At 32.5% G+C, this 16,854-nt stretch overlaps 1 protein-coding gene across 11 annotated transcripts in view; it reads left to right on the top strand.

Annotated features, from left to right (window-relative positions):
- SYNE1 (spectrin repeat containing nuclear envelope protein 1) overlaps window positions 1-16,854 on the top strand; it is a 598,518-nt gene that overhangs the window by 342,773 nt on the left and 238,891 nt on the right. For all 11 annotated transcript variants that reach the window (XM_074187858.1, XM_074187854.1, XM_074187849.1 and 8 more), the window contains 7 exons: window positions 31-203; window positions 663-816; window positions 2,204-2,347; window positions 5,715-5,879; window positions 14,982-15,299; window positions 15,940-16,095; window positions 16,275-16,445. In XM_074187858.1, coding sequence (XP_074043959.1) covers window positions 31-203; window positions 663-816; window positions 2,204-2,347; window positions 5,715-5,879; window positions 14,982-15,299; window positions 15,940-16,095; window positions 16,275-16,445 — 1,281 coding nt within the window. The remainder of the gene's footprint in view (window positions 1-30; window positions 204-662; window positions 817-2,203; window positions 2,348-5,714; window positions 5,880-14,981; window positions 15,300-15,939; window positions 16,096-16,274; window positions 16,446-16,854) is intronic.

Raw genomic sequence — 16,854 nt, 5'->3', positions numbered from 1 at the left:
CCCTGGCATATTTTGTTCCTTTGTTTTTAGGCACTGCTTTCTGTGAAGCAGGAAAAAGAAATCCAAATGAAAATGGTATTGACCAGAGGAGAATCTGTTCTACAAAATACCTCTGCAGAAGGTGTTCCTGCTATTCAACAGCAATTGCAGACTGTCAAGGACATGTGGGCTTCTCTTTTGTCTACGGCCATTCGTTGTAAAAGGTAAATGAAGCTAGGATTAAAAAAAAATCAGAATTATGTTTCCAAAGTAATAGGATTAGAATCTTATGATTTATGATACCAACCCATCCTCTCTCCCTCCCTCTTAACTTTTCTCCTTTTCTCTCCCCTCCCTTCTTTCCCCTTCTTCCTCTCTTCTGCTCCCTTTCCTTCCCTTTCTTCCTCCCTTCCTCTCTCCCTTCCTTCCTTCTTTCCTTCCTTCCTCTTTCCCTCTCTCCTTCCATCCCTGCTTTCCTCCCTCCCTCCCTCTCTTCCTTCCTTCCTTCCTTCCTTCCTTCCTTCCTTCCTTCCGTCCGTCCGTCCTTCCTTCCTTCCTTCCTTCCTTCCTTCCTTCCTTCCTTCCTTCCTCCTTCTATTTCTCAAACTCCAATATTGTTTTAGAGTTTTTAGTATTATATGTATATATATATATATATTTTTTTTTTTTTAATTTTATTTTAGTCAATTGGAAGGAGCTCTGTCTAAATGGACAAGTTACCAAGATGATGTTCGGCAATTTTCCAATTGGATGGACAATATAGAAGCTAGTATAAATGAATGTGAGAGGCAGTGGGCAGAACTTCGTGACAAAACAACTGCCCTTGGGAAAGCGAAGGTTTGTGCCTGATTTTATTTAAAATTTAAAAACATTTTGAATTATAATTATGATTATAATTACTATTAGAAATATTAAAATGTTTGGAATGTTGATGTCTGGGAATATGAAAACTTGATTCTTTCACACTCATGTGCGAAAACCACCAAGTGGAAATTTAAAAATTAAAAATGCATATTTTCTCTAATAATTTTAGTTTAATGATTCCTCACAAGATAAGAATCATTGCTATTTTCTTCATATTACTTTAGGGGCAGAATTTCTTTTACATAATAATTAAATAATATTTTCTTTACTTTCTCATTTATGATTTAAAAATATTTGCTATGATTCTTTTATAGCATTATACATCCTTATAATAGTGATCATTTTTAATATGATCATAACATTAATTTTTTTCCACTGTGATATTCGGATTTAATATTCTCAGGAATTAACTTTTTCTGATGATGAAACAGTGTCATTAAAAAAAGACCCTATATTTTTCAGTATTATAATGATCTCTTAGATTTAACTTAAAAGCTCTGAATCACTATGAATCACTATGAAAAATCTGATATATTTAACAGTGGAGTTGAAGCCTCTACTAAAAAAAAGACTGTTCTTTTAAAGGCACCATTTGGCTTTCTTGTATGTATACACATATATGTATGCAAGTGTATAATTAATATGCATGTATATATGTAATGAAATGAATCATTTGTCCTGTATTTGCCACCAGGGGTGTGCAGACCTAAAATAGTCCTTTTTTTCATTTTCAGTGTGAGCATTTGCACTTTGGAAATCAGCAGATGCTATAAAACAAGACATGATTCATTGTTTTCTTCCTTATCTAGACTTTAAAAAGATGAGGGAGAAAATGCAAATTAAAATTTAAAATGTGCTGTGCATACATTTCTTCTCCAACAATCCAGTTGTTAAATGTTTACCAGAATAGCATTGCTTATATCCCTTTTAATATATCCAATATTTTTCACCATCATGACATATGTATGTGTTATATAATTACCCAGAATTATTTCTGAAGGAATTTATCACCTCTTTAGAACTGAGTAGACTAGATCAATCAGTAACATTAAGCACCACAAATTTCAAATCCTTTTCCCACATTTCTTACTATTCTTATGAAAACTGGATTATTTCCCATGATTTTAAAGAGACTATCCATCATGAAAATGTCAGATGAACTCTTTTGTATCTTGATAGGTAATTTGATATTTCTTATTCCACTATAGCATGAGAAATGTTTAACAAATTGTTGCTGACTAACTCATTAAAATGTCCTTTTCAAATAGTCACTTTAATTGAAATTTTAATGTCAGTACATGTGGTTACTCCTTACATATTGGTTTGTGGTTTTTTCCTTTGTTTTGCGTGTGTTTTCTAGTTACTGAATGAAGAAGTACTGAGTCATAGCAGCTTGCTAGAGACCATTGAAGTAAAGGGTGCTGGAATGACTGAACACTATGTGACACAGTTAGAACTTCAGGATCTACAAGAACGATACAAAGCAATCAAAAGCAGGACCAAGGTACTATCTGTAGTAAACCACAGCAGTCCTTCAGAAGGAAACAAAAATGTCTTTACAAATAAATCTTTTTTTTACTTGTTTAAAAATTTAGAAGTCAATTTAATGAACATGTTAAATGAATATATTAAATGTTTTCATTACAAATAGATAAATAAATTGAATCAATTACATTAAATAAATAATCAATTACAATAAATTATAGGATAATAATTTTGGAGATGGTGAGTTCCTTGGAGGTCACTTAGTTCAATGCAACATTTTTTTTAGATGAGGAAATTGAGGCCCAGAATGGTTAAATGACTTGTCCAGAGACACACACATTATTAGTAAATGAAGAAAGAATCAAACCCAGATCTTTTGATTCCAAATCCAACACTTTTTACTGAACCGCATTGTGATAATATTTTAATATAGTAAAATAAAAATGGGCATAAACACCTAGTCAGATGAATTCATGAAATGGAGGAAAGTCTTGGCTTAATGATAAAGCTTTATCAATGCTGTAATTGTTGTTGAATTATTTATTCTAGTGCTTCCCCCAATACCTCATCAAGGTCATTGTTGAGTCTGCCTTTTGTAAGGCAGTGCCACCAGAGAGCAAACCCTGTTCAGTTTCCACCCAGGTATGGAGTGACTTTAAGTTCTTAGTGATGGACTGGTGAACTGTCTGGTGTCAAACAAATTCCAAAAGATTCATGGCCAAGTTGATTGAAGAGTTATGTTTGGGCAAAGAAACTTTGAAAGGTCTTTTTTTTTTTAAGTTCATCAAAGAGTTATGAACTGTTTCAATGAAAGGAGTAATCAGCCTCTGAAGAATTCATAGATCCTGGAAACCTTTACTTGTATTTAAATTGAGGTTTCTACAATCAATAATAAAAGCCTTGAACATTTACAATTCTCTAACCATGACTTTCAAAGAACAACAAGAGCATTCTACTAATGAAAATCCTGTTTTGTCTATGGTAAATTAGTTAAATGAGCTCCTACATTTTGATCAAGTGTGGTGATAAGTTTCAGTGATACTCTATAAACAAGTCTGAAATTTCAGTTAATCTTGATTAAAAAAATCAACTTTTTTTAATAGTCATGGCTGCTAATAATTATAGAATTGGCTTAATTTTTTCTGGCCATGTTGATTAGTAATAGTATCATCATTATCCTGAATCATTGCCACAATAATCACTATCATCCTTTTAAGGTTTGCAAATGTTCTATATTCTATTTCTCATTTAATCCTCACAACAATCTTAGGAAGTAGATTTTATTATTAGCCCCATTTTACTGCTGAGGAACTTAAGTCAAACAGAAGTTAACCAACTTAACCAAGATCATGAATCTGTAACTATGTGAGATCAGATTATGAACTCAGGTCTTCATGACTCCAAGTTTAACGCTGCATACATTGTGTCATCTAGTTGTTGCCTTTGACCATTGAAGGAGGAAGGGCAAAAGATAATTCTAAGAAAGAATAGCTATACTTTGAATGATTAAGAATTGACTCATCTGGGATGTGGGAAAACTAAGACACTAATGCATTGTTAGTGGAATTGTAAATTTATGCAATCATTCTGGAGAGCGATTTGAAACTATGCTCAAAGGACAGGAAAACTGTACCTATCCTTTCATCCAGCAGTAACACTACTAAGTCTATATTCCAAAGAGATTATAAAAAAAGGGGAAATTACCCACATGTACAAAAATATTTATAGAAGTTCTTTTTGAAGTGGCAAAGAATTGGAAATTGAGGGGATGCCCATCAATTGGGAAATGGCTGAACAAGCTGTGCTATACGAATATGATGGAGTACTGTTGTTCTGTAAGAAATTATGAGCAGCCAGATTTTAGAAAAGCCTGGAAATGCTTGCTTGAACTGATCCTAAATGAAATGAACAGAAGCAGGAGAACATTAACAACAACAACAGCAATATTATGAAATGATCAACTATGATCATGCAGCTCCTCTCTTCAGTTCAGTGATCAAGGACAATCCTGAAAGATCTGTTATGGAAAATGCCCTCCACTCTAGAGAGGGGAAAAAACTATGGAATCTGATGCAGAGCAAAGCATGCTATATTCACTTTTAAAATCGTCTTTTATGTTTTTTCTTTCTTTCTCATGGCTCCCCCCCACAAGTTCTAATTCCTCTTTCATAACATAATTAATATGGAAATTTTGTTAAACAAGCCTACACCTGTTCAGCCTATATAAGATGGTTCACTGCCATGGGGAGGGAGGAGGGAAGGGAGAGTAATAGAAAATTGTAGAACTCAAAAGCTTGTAAAAAGTGTTAATGTAGAAAATCATTTTTGTATGTAATTGGAAAAAATAAATAAAATTTAAAAAATTAAAAACAAAACAAAACAGAAAGATATCACCTATACATTTGTAAAAAAAAATTAAAAAAAAAGAATTGATACATCTCTTTTGTAAATGAAGGTTCTTGTGAGCAATGAGTGACCCATACAAACAAATGTTTACAATTTCTTGCTTATTTGAAGCCCATGAAGACTTAATTTTTTCTTGTATGAAATGACATTCCTTTGGTCTGAAATGTTAATAATTTTCATTTTGAAATCATGAAATGAGATAATTCAGATAAATCTGAGCCTTTGAAGAGAATTTAGCTGATTAGGAAAAAAAATTACTTTGGGAGAAAATTTTGAACTCCCAAATGGGCTTCAAAATTGGATTTGACTCAATTTAGAGCCATTCTTATTCATGATTAAATCTAGACTAGTCCCATCTTGCCTTATCACCTTGCCAGAAGACTTTTTGTTTAAGTTACTAGGCACTTAAGGAAGCATTTATTTGATTTGTGGACATCCTGGTATGGAAGTGTGATATCACGAAAAGAGGATGCTTGTTCTGTAACTTAGCTTGTCAATGTGATCTTGCCCTTTTGGTGGAGACAACATACATATACTTAGTTTCAAAAAAAAAAGTCTCTGTGTGACTTTAACCTTTAACCTCAGTGCAATTTCTTCTAAGACTTCTAGGATACCTTTTAGGTTGGTATTTACAAAACATATAAAATGTCATTTTAGGGGAAAAGGAACAGCTAGGAGAAACCAGAAAAGGTCATAGATAGGATGACACTTGAATTGAGTCCTAACTGAAAGCAGAAATTCTAGGAGATAAGGAAGGAATGCATCTCAGAATTGGGCATCATGAAGTAAGAAGACAAGGAAATGAGGGATGGAGTGGCAGGAAGAGTCAGCTCCACATATGCTTAAAGAGTTATGAATGGTTAGAAAGAAGAAATGGAAGAGTTATGATGATCAGTTAATAGGACAGTGCATTTTACTAGGAACTAAGGCTGCATTTTAAAATGTATAACAAAAAAGCTGATATTTATTTTTACCAATAGGAAGCAGTAGCCAAGGGTGAGAAGCTTGTTCGTCTTCATCAAGAGTACCAGAGAGATCTCAAAGCTTTTGAAGTTTGGTTGCAAAGAGAACAAGAAAAATTAGATCATTTTTCACTTCTTGAAGGTGATGCCAAGACTCATGAAACAACATTACATGACTTACAGGTAAATTCAGTCTAATTTAAACACAATTGACACTTCAAAGCAATTTTGGGGATTATTGTAAGTAGAAGGCATGTGATATGTGTTTTTAACTGTAAACATAACAAATGAAATACAAATCTATTTCACAATTTAAAAATAATTGTATATGTGTAGTGCTCCAAAGTTTATAAATATAAATTCAAATAAACTTCATAAAATTCTCCCTGAGGTAGATATAATGAGTATTATTATCCAGATTTTATATGTGAGGAAACTGAGGCACAGAGAGATTAAGAAACTTGTCCATGGTCACACAAATAGTATGTCAGACAGATTTATGATAAAGAATTCAATCCATCCAAAACAGAACCAAGACATAAGTACAATGTTTTTTCTTTTTTTTTTCCTTGATTTATTTTTCATGGGATTTCCCTGTCTTTGTGGGGGGAGAGGGATTATGTTTACTTTTTCAACAAGACTATTTTAGTATGTGTGAATAAACAAACAAACAAACAAACAGATAAATAAATAAATAAGTGAATGAATGAATGAATGAATGAATGAATGAATAAATAAATAGTGGGTCACAGTCAAAATATAAGATCAGACTTCCCTGATTTTAAGCTCCCACATTCTGTCCAATATTTAATGTTGCCTAAAGAAGCAACCTAGAAAGAGAGTATGTATTGTTTTTATATATATATAATCTATATCTATTTATATATATATATATTTATTTATATATATATAATTTATATATAATATATTTTTTATATTTTATATAATTTATATAATATATAAATATATATTATATATGTATAATATATATTTATATAATATATATAATTTATATATATATATAAATCTACTTTCTCTATATCTTAGTTTCCTCAACTGTGAAATGAAGGTCTATCATAATTTTTGTTTGATTCAGCTTGTGATTTCTTCTACAAAATAAGCTCCCTCCTGGTAAGGAAGCTCCCTACCAAGTGACACCTTCTCTGAAACTTACAGTCCTAAACATGTGCCTAAAAGCTCTTCATAGTTAAATAAACTGTCCAGGGTCTCAAAACCAGTGTATTTCAGAGATAGTATTTGAACCCAGGTTATCATATGTTCAAGATGTATGTTGATCTCACTTTACCAGGCCATACTACTTAACTTATATAGTTTTAAAAATTCATGTATATATAAATACAAGGTGGTGTTATTGTTGTCAAGCAAAACATAATAAAAGTTATAATTTTTAGTCTAATTTTTTAGATCTAATGATCTAAGATAAAAAAGTATTGTTATTAATGCAGCTAGGTGTTAGAAATTACTTTTAATAAAACTAGCTTTTCCTTTTCTTAATAATCCCTATTAGTCTTAATGATAGGCATTTTTTTTGGGGGGGGAAGAGGAGCATTCTAGGTTTCTGTTCTTAGAAATTCATCTAATAATTAACTCATGACTTCCAGATATTTCTTGTTTTCAGGCCAAACTACTTGAAAATACTCAGTAGTCACTCAAGTATCAAATTTAAAATCATTCAGAATATAAGCACACATCACACGCACATAGATTTAAATTTCATTTATTTATTCAATGGCAATGGTCTTATATTTTGTGGTTGCTAGTGGGGAAAGAAAGCAGTTGATAAGTATTCTGCTAGTATTATAAAACATATATAATGTTTGGTAAATAACTTATACTTTTTTGTGCATTGATCAAGTCTGCTAGAAAAGTTTCTAAAAGTTAAAAAGCTGTTACAAAGGAAACAGTCTAAAATTTAGTATGTTTGAATTTGAAATTTGAACCTCATTCTGAGTATAACCAACTGCTCTGTGTTTGTTTTTTAGGGCTATTATTATGAATTGTGGCTTCTAAATAATTTAGCACCATCTTCTTGCCAAATATTTCTAGAGAATATTATAAGATGATGTTCAACTGTGCTCAAGTTTCATTATCCTTCTATGATCATGAATACTGTAATGGTTTATAGTAAACATTAAAACTTTCATCATCAAAATACTAGCCACAGCATCTCATAAGGATTATCTCCCAAGTATAGATAGATTGCAGTCATTGCTGATGGAGAATGAATTCCTTTGAAATTTACAGGCTTTTAGAAATATTTATAACTATTCTTTCCTTCCTCAGCTATCTTTTAAACTTCAGTTTCATCTAAGAAACCGTTTTAAGTTCTAGGGCTACAAAGATTTATTTTTAGTTTCTTAATCAGGAAATTAATATTACATTGGGATGAATTATTTAATAGATAATTCTATATTTAATTCAATGCAACAGACATTTATTAAATGCCTACTATATGTTAAGCACTTCAGACAAATAAGAAAAGAAAATATAGTCCTGCTCTCTAGGAACTTACAATCTAATGAATGAAGACAAGATACAAAAGGAAGTTGGAATGGTTGTGAGAGGGCGGACACAGATGCAACAGCAGATAGAAAGAGGAGAGTAAGTTGTGAGGTCCAGATCCTGTTTTCTGTAAAGGAATGCTTTGGAGGGCATTCCATTCCCCAGTCCTCCAATCAAAGAGAAGAGGAGGCTGAGGGACTAGAGAATGTATTGCATATTCAATGCAAAGTTGTTATAAATGGATCATAATTATAAAGTGGAGTGATCAAATGACTTATTTTTTTCTGCAGCAAAAGGCTACCTCCTATGGGGGGATGGGGGCGAGAAGCCTGTAATTGTGACAATTTCCAGTCTTAAATACAATTTGAAAGGTTCCCCCTCCCAACCATCCATTGTTCTTACTATCAGGGTTACAATCTAATCAATATGATGAACCTCAGTTGTCACTGGGGGTATATATGTATGAACCTCATTAAGCAAGCACTCCTGCAGAGATCAGGAATCCTAGGTCAACTCTTGACTAGTTCAAGCTAGTTTTTGACTTCCCCCTGGGAAAAACAACTTATTGTTGGGTGAGGGACTTCATTGATTGGTTGGGGTCAATTCCTTTATCTCCCCTTTTGTTTTACTTTCACATATCTGCATATAGGCACAATAGACACAGACAGACCCCAGTCTTTTATAATGTATATATTATTTTGACTAACAATCTCCAGGGGAAGCCAAACATCCTACATTCCTCACAAAGTGGACACCACATTAAATATATATAATGAATGCTGAAATATTCACATGATCTTTTCAGGTTATACTGAGTTATTTTACATAGAATGAGAAAAATGTCCAGTGTTTTTAAAACAGCACACACTCTCTGTGTATTTCTGTATTATTTCAAAACTTCATTAGATAACATTGATGTGGGTATTTTCTTCACTACTACAAATAGCAGCCCACCTATGCCTCCTACCTATGTGACTATCATCCAAGGCCTCCCAACATTCTTCCACAAGTTCAGTCAACATTCTCTTGACAGTGAGAATACTAATGGGAAATATAAACTGGTCAGTTTACCTTCTAACAATAACATTTTCTTACATCCTTCACACTACTTCTTCTGCATAAGTTCTTGTTAATAAGTATTACAGGCTATTTACACACACACACACACACACACACACACACATCTATTACATATCACATGCCGCTTCATTACTATTAGAGGAATCTTAACATAAATTCTCCAGAGATTGCAGTGGGCAGTTACTCCTAATCTGTTAACATCTCTAAGAGAATACTGGTATTTAAATGATAGATCTTTGTTTCATGGAGAAGATTGAAGTTATTAAAAGAATTCTGTAATTTACCAAGGGTCATCCCACTTAGTTCTGGACCCAAATCATTTTCCATTTTTTTAATTTAAATTTTTATTTAAGACAATGAGGTTAAGTGACTTGTCCAAGATCATACAGTTAGGCAACTATTAAGTGTCTGAGTCCGGATTTGAAATCAGGTCCTCCTGACTTCACGGCCAGTGATCTATCCACTGCACTACCTAGCTGCCCCCTCAGTTTCCATTTTTAACCAAATAATTTGGAGTAGGTAAGAGGACTTGAACTCAATGTCAGAAAACCCTAAATTCAAATCTTGCCTCAGATACTTACTGAATGACCTTGGCCAGTCATTTAGCAATCAATCAACTATGAATTAAGCAGCTACTATGTACCAGGTTCTGATAGATTCCCAGGATATATGTACAGTACAAAGAATTATATAATCCCTCTTCAAAATAAGTTTACATTTTAACAGGAGAAATAGGTACATATATATAACATAACCATATATTCAAATATATATATACAAAGTAATTAAATAAAAAGTAGTTTGTGAAGGAATTGGAGGATTTCTGTACCTGTGTCCTCTTTTATAAAATGAGAGGTTTGGATTCAGTGACTTCTAAGATCTCTTGTGGCCTTGGTCTCTAATACTGTCATCCTACTGATGGACAGACTATAGACCATCATCCAAGTCTATTTCATAATTTAGATAATAGACATTTTTCATCCACTTCATATTTCCTATGTGAAATTAAATCAAATACTTTAAAAAGATTGCACATTTGATTTTGGAGGCTCTGCAGTACGCCAGGACTTCTTGGAACTAGCACAATGCTATCCACAAACTAGAGGAGCTCACTTCCTATATCAGTTCATTTATTCTCTGGGGAAAATAAGAGTTTATGCTTTGATTAAGTTATCCTCCTTGACATTGGTGGACACTTTGTCCAAGCAAACATCTCCATCTTTTATGATTTATTGTTGTCCAGTCATTTCAGTCATGTCCAATTCCTAATGACCCAACACCTCATGACTTTGGTGTCAAAATAATAGAGTAGTTTGCTATTTCCTTCTCCAGCTCATTTTACATATGAGGAAACTGAAGCAAACAGGGTTAAATGACTTTCCAGGGTCACACAGCTAGTCTCTGAAGCTTGATTTGAATTAATGAAAATAAATCTTTCTGACTCCAGACATGGCACTCTATTCATAGCTGCCGTGTTTTATATCTATTGCCCAAATAGTTTATCTTTGTTGTTTTGCTATGATATAGATAGATAGATAGATAGATAGATAGATAGATAGATAGATAGATAGATAGATAGATAGATAGATATGTATATGTATATATTCTCCTCCCTCAGGGAGGAAAATCTTTATGTCAGTATTCTGGTCTACTGAGTCATTTTTTTTATTATAAAGAGCAAATGAAAAACAGTGAAATTAAACTTTATTCAGCTATGTAAAGATGAATCAACTTGCAAAAGTTTTAATATTTCTGATACTTAACACATTTTTATGAGAAAATGGGCATATTGTTATTGACATTATTTTATTCACCTGTTTGGTAGAATAAAATCTTTTTTCACGTCTTCAGTGACTTTTTCTCTTAAAGATACCTTGAGAATGTATCAAAATCTCAAAATTGTGTTGCTTCTAGCATTAATACTTTCTTATATATAGTTGATATCCAGCTGCCTTCACCATATTTCTTTTCTCCTGGACCTATTTCCTGTTTCCTCTTAACATGCTCCACATCCCTTGCTAGTGAAAACAGTTTGCATTAATTACTTTTGCAGATTATTTCCATCTATTGTCTTTTGCCCTCTTTCATCTTTGAACTTAAAATGATTTTGCTTAATTATATCATATAATTTTGGAGCATATGACCAAAAGGATTCCCCATTATAGTGTATCTTATAGGGGGTCAACCAGCCTATGCTTGAAGACCTTGATAGAAAGTGAGATACATAACTTCCTGAAGTGGCCCACTGTACTTTTGGGTATCTCTGCTGTTGAAGTTTCTGGTTTTGTTTTTCTTGACATCAAATTTAAATTATTTTCCTTGCTTACGGATTATGTCCATTTGGCCCAAACAAAACAAGCTTAATCTGTCTTTTATATGACCGCCCTTCAAATATTTGATCATAGCAATAATGCCCTTTTCCCTTAGCCTTCTTTTCCAATAAGTAAAACAGCCTCAGTTTCTTGTAAAATTTTAAATTGTAACTCGTACTCTTTTTTTATACTTTATACTTTATGAGGCTTATATAATAATCTCCCTCAGTTTCTCCCTAAAATTTTACAGTTGTTTACTGTTGTTTTCCTGGTCAGCTAGATTTTTCTTTTCAGAATAGAGTTTAACTGTTAGATGACTACAGTGGTTTCTAGTCTCTTTTGATCTTCATGTTATGCAATTGATAGATATGTGTGTATATGTATAATATATATATATATATATATATGTTAATCCAATAGGTCAAACTTCTATACAAAATTGTTATATTGAGTGTCCAATGTCTTTCTTTCCAAGTTCCATTTTATCAAATGGATTATTCTCTTATATGTGAAATTATGTTAACTGTACAGCAAACCTTTTATTCATTTTTGTAGTTTTGTAGTAATTTTGATTTTTGCAATAGCAAGTTGGTCTTACATGATCTAGGAATGGACTTCAGTAATGAGTCACATTACTGTGACTTATTAGTTCATCATATAAAGTCAAGAAACCTCATCTTCACGTGTTAAAATCTAGCCTTAGAAACTTATTAGCAGTGTAATCATGGGCAAGTCATTTAAACTTGTTTGCCTCATAAAGATAAGTTTCCATATCTTTAACATGAACTGGAGAAGGAAATGGCAAACAACTATCTTTGGGACAAAACCTTAATTAGTATCACAAAGAGTCAGACAACTGAAAAGAACTGAACAAGGAAGAATGATTTCCTATCTATTACAATACCATCAATTTCATTATTTTGTGATGTAATTTTGTGTTGTAAATCCTAAAAACTATAAGAACCTTAAGAAAATCAAACTAAAACAAACAACAGAAAATATAGATTAAACATGAAGTTTTATTCTCTGGGATTTATCATGAGACCTACAGTTGGAGACATCTGTTCAAGGTGATTCCCCAAACTGAGGGAGATCAGAAAATTTTTACAGTAACAAGGGGAGGGAAACAGAATAAACATAACCAGAGTAGACAAAACTTTAAACTTCCTTGGAGAAAATTCTATAATTCGATATCAAAGAGAGCTATCCTTCTACAATCCTATCTTGCCTGAGGGAGGTAACATTTTTTTTTTCATGAATTTAAGTACCAGGAGGGCAGAGCAAAGTACTCCTTTCCAAATCTAAAGGAGGATACATTTTTTCCCCTGATTAAAGACTAGTCTTCTTTTAAAAATCTAAAGGAGGTCACATTCCATTCCTCATAATAACTAAGATAAGCAACCTTTGACCTGGAATATAGTTGTAAAAACTTATAGTAATAATTCTTATTATTACACTTTGACATTGTTCACTATATCATGTACCTTCCAAATTTTTTCTCAGATGATGTTCTCATGATATTTTAGTATGAGTCTTCTGTGTAATCAGATTATATTTATAAAATGTTTCACAAAGTTTAAAATCAATCATCAGGAAGCTTGCAGGTTCATAGATCTGGAGTTGAATAAACTTCAGGAATCATCTAGTCCAACACTTTCAATTTACAAATGAAAAACTGAGGCCTAAAGTGGCCAAGGATATTAGAGACTGGATTTGAGCCTTTTGAGCCAATATTCAATCTTGGAGTTTTTAACTCTATTTCATAATTAGTAGTCTGATTCATAATGAGGTTAGTGTACATATAGGTCAAATAACTTAATTTTCATACCTCTGTTTAGTTTGTGTATCATAACCTTCTACCCACTCTCCTTGGCTGTCATATTCCTTAAAGTGGTAACAATCAATTAGTTCTTAGGAAACCAAATGATCTCTCTCTCTCTCTCCCTCTCGTGTTTTGTGTGTGTGTGTGTGTGTGTGTGTGTGTGTACTAGAAGCATAGACAATGGCCCATCTAATATTATAGTTTAAAAAAATGATTCTTGTTTGTTCTTTCTGAAAAAGGGCAAATGACATCAGGGGTATGATGATTTCACTTGCAAGTAAATTGGATTTAAGTGAGGTGGAGCTGTGCTCACTCTCTCCTCAAGGATTATCTGTGTCTAATGGATGACTGGAGATGACCCCCGATATAGGGGAATACCATGACTTTTTTAAACTAAGGTCTTTCTCAGACCTTAATTTGTCTGAAGCAAGACATTCAGTGATTTAAGGCTAGGTAAGAAATTAGGCAAAAGATGAAGTAATTTGCCTACTTAAAAAAAAAGAAATCAAATAGGGAGTGGAAGAGCCTCTGGATTTCTGTGCAGAACAAAAACAATTGCTATTTACACTCACTCTGAGCAATCAAGACCCTAACAAAGACTAAATGAGACTGGGACTGGGACCTATTATTGGCCAATCAATGAGAGTCAGAATGATTTGGATTTAAAGCATGGTCAGGTAGTGCCATTTAAATCCCAATGGGTTTAATCAAAACCTGGTTTTCCAGTGCTATATTTCCAGAAATTCTAAATGAAACTGCATGGGGCAAAGAATAAATTGTCCCGGTTTTTTTAAAATATAGATTTATAGAAAAAATTATAGAAATTATAGAAAATTATATTATAGAAATTATATTTATATAAATTATAGAATTATAGAAAATTGTTTTTATTGAAAAAATAAATAAGGAAGAGAAAAAAAAATCTAACCTGAAAACCCCAAGATAACCTGCAAGGTTTCAGCAATCAAAATTTACATTACTTTGGGCAGAGGATCCACAGGTATGAGTATGAATCTCCATGTGGCCAGAGGGAGAGGAAGGAGAGGAGGTAGGAAGGAAGAAAGAAGGAAGGAAGGAATCTAATAACAGTTTTATGATTCTTACAAAGAATAAGTGATTTAATGAGAGATATTCTTCACTTAAAGCTTGTGTTAAGACCTGGAGTAGAATTTTCATCTTTGAAGAGAAAGTAATATGTTCTGTGTATGTGTATATTTTGTTTAATAAAAGTAGTATTGAATTTTTCTCTATTTTTTAATATAAAATATTTATATCTATTTCTTCATATGCATTTTCTTTGAACTAAAACAATATTTTGCAATTGAAAAGGAAAAATCTACATTTATTACTTATTTGCTTTAGAACTTTTTTCTCTGAATGACTGGGCAGCACTAATCTTATCAGCTATCCTTTTACATTGCCATGGTGAATTGAATGAATATCTAATGAGAAGATCAACCTGAAGCAGTTGTCATGTGTGAGGCATGATTGCTTGTTGCTCACATAAAAAATGAATGAGTTGTAATAGCCATCAACGTTCCCTTGCAGGAGTTACAGATACACTGTGCAGAGGGGCAGGCATTGCTGAATACAGTACTACATACCAGAGAAGAAGTGATACCCTGGGGTATACCCCAAGTTGAGGATCGTGTTTTAGAGACTTTAAGACAGGACTGGCAGACATATCAACAAAAGCTGTCAGAGACTCGAACCCAAATCAACACTATAGTGAACAAATTGAGACTGATGGAGCAAAAGTTTCAACAAGTTGATGACTGGCTGAAGACTTTGGAAGAAAAAGTTAATGTCAGGATTGGACGGCAATCTAATCGAGCAGTGAAGGAAATGCAGCTACATCAAATGAAGGTAGTAAAAAGTCATTTAATTTTCTCTAAATTGTCTCTACCTGACAGAATAATGTTACTCTAGCTTCAATAAAATATTTAATAATTTTTAAACAGCATGCATTTTGTAAATCTATATTTAAATATTTTGTTATTTTTATTATCCAAGTAATAAACATTTTTATTCATCTATCCCTCTCATTACCCCATTGAAAAAATTTTCAAAAAATCAATACATAGATGCATTAGTGATATTTGGGAAATAATTCTGTTGTTCATGTAATATAGATTCTTCTTACTTTAAATATAAAAGATAAAAGTAAATACAGAGCACCTTATCATTGTTTCATTGTTTTGATGAAATTTTCTTTTGATAATTTGAATTATTTTCAAAATTATGTCTTAGAATAACTTTCTTAAGTCGCAATTAAAATCCCAACTTCTTAATTATAGTATCTTTCCTCTATCATTTCCTATTTATTCTGTATATGACTTTCTTTACTTGCATATATTTATATATTTATTTATTGCATATTATTTCTCCCATTTGACTCTAAATACCTTGAAGGGGTTTGTATTTGTATTTATAAGAAGACATATTCATTTCATTCTGTAGTTGTTAACATTATCCCAATCTTTCTCTCCCTGTCAAACAAATTTAGAAATGGCATGAAGAGATTGCGACATACAAAGATGAAGTTGAGGAAGTTGGATCCCGAGCTCAGGAGATACTGGAAGAGACTCAAGTTAGCAGCAGGATGGGATGCCAAGCAACACAGTTAACCTCTCGATACCAGGCCCTTCTTCTTCATGTTCTCGTGAGAAATTGAAATCTTTGTAATAGTATTTTTTGTAATCTGCTAGGGGGAAGCTGCCCCCTATTCATTGAAGAGGAAACAGATTAAATATTTGTCATAAAATGCTAGCTTTTTCTAACAAAATTATAGCTTAGTTTCCAACAAAAATCGCCTCTTATTTAATTTTCCTTTTTTTTAAGGAACAAATCAAGTTTCTGGAGGAAGAGATTCAGAGTTTAGATGAATCGGATTTATCTTTCAGTGCCTACAATGATTGGTATGGATCCATTCATAAAAACTTCAAGAATATAGCTACTGAAACCAATAAAGTGGATAAAATCATGATGCAGAAGAAAATGAAGACATTAGAGGTAGGTTCTAAATGTGCCTGTACCAAGAAGACTTCCTTAATTGAGCTACCCCATTTCTTGTTTTCTTTGAGTTCCTTCAGGATTTATGAATATTCCTTTCCTACTAGCAACTTACTGTTCATGTGCAACTTCCTGAGTGTATCTTCCCTTTCCTCTCATTGTATTACAAGGTCATCAAAAATGGGCAAGCCACATTTTTATTTTCTTATTTCCCCAGTTTGCTCTGTGTACTATAGGTCTTATTCAATTTTCTTTTTGTATTTGAATTATTTAATTTGTATGCATATTTTGCACCCTCAGAAAAAAGAATTCCAGAATTTTTCTCTATATGTTTTTATCTTGTATTCTCATGGTCCATGATGCAAGCTGAAGTTGCAATAACAATAAATACAAACTAATGGAAAAAGTA

The sequence above is a fragment of the Macrotis lagotis genome, chromosome 5, assembly GCF_037893015.1.
Source record: "Macrotis lagotis isolate mMagLag1 chromosome 5, bilby.v1.9.chrom.fasta, whole genome shotgun sequence".
Taxonomy (NCBI): Eukaryota; Metazoa; Chordata; class Mammalia; order Peramelemorphia; family Peramelidae; genus Macrotis; species Macrotis lagotis.
The sequence above is the reverse complement of the archived record's forward strand: the minus strand, read 5'-3'. Positions and strand labels throughout refer to the sequence as shown.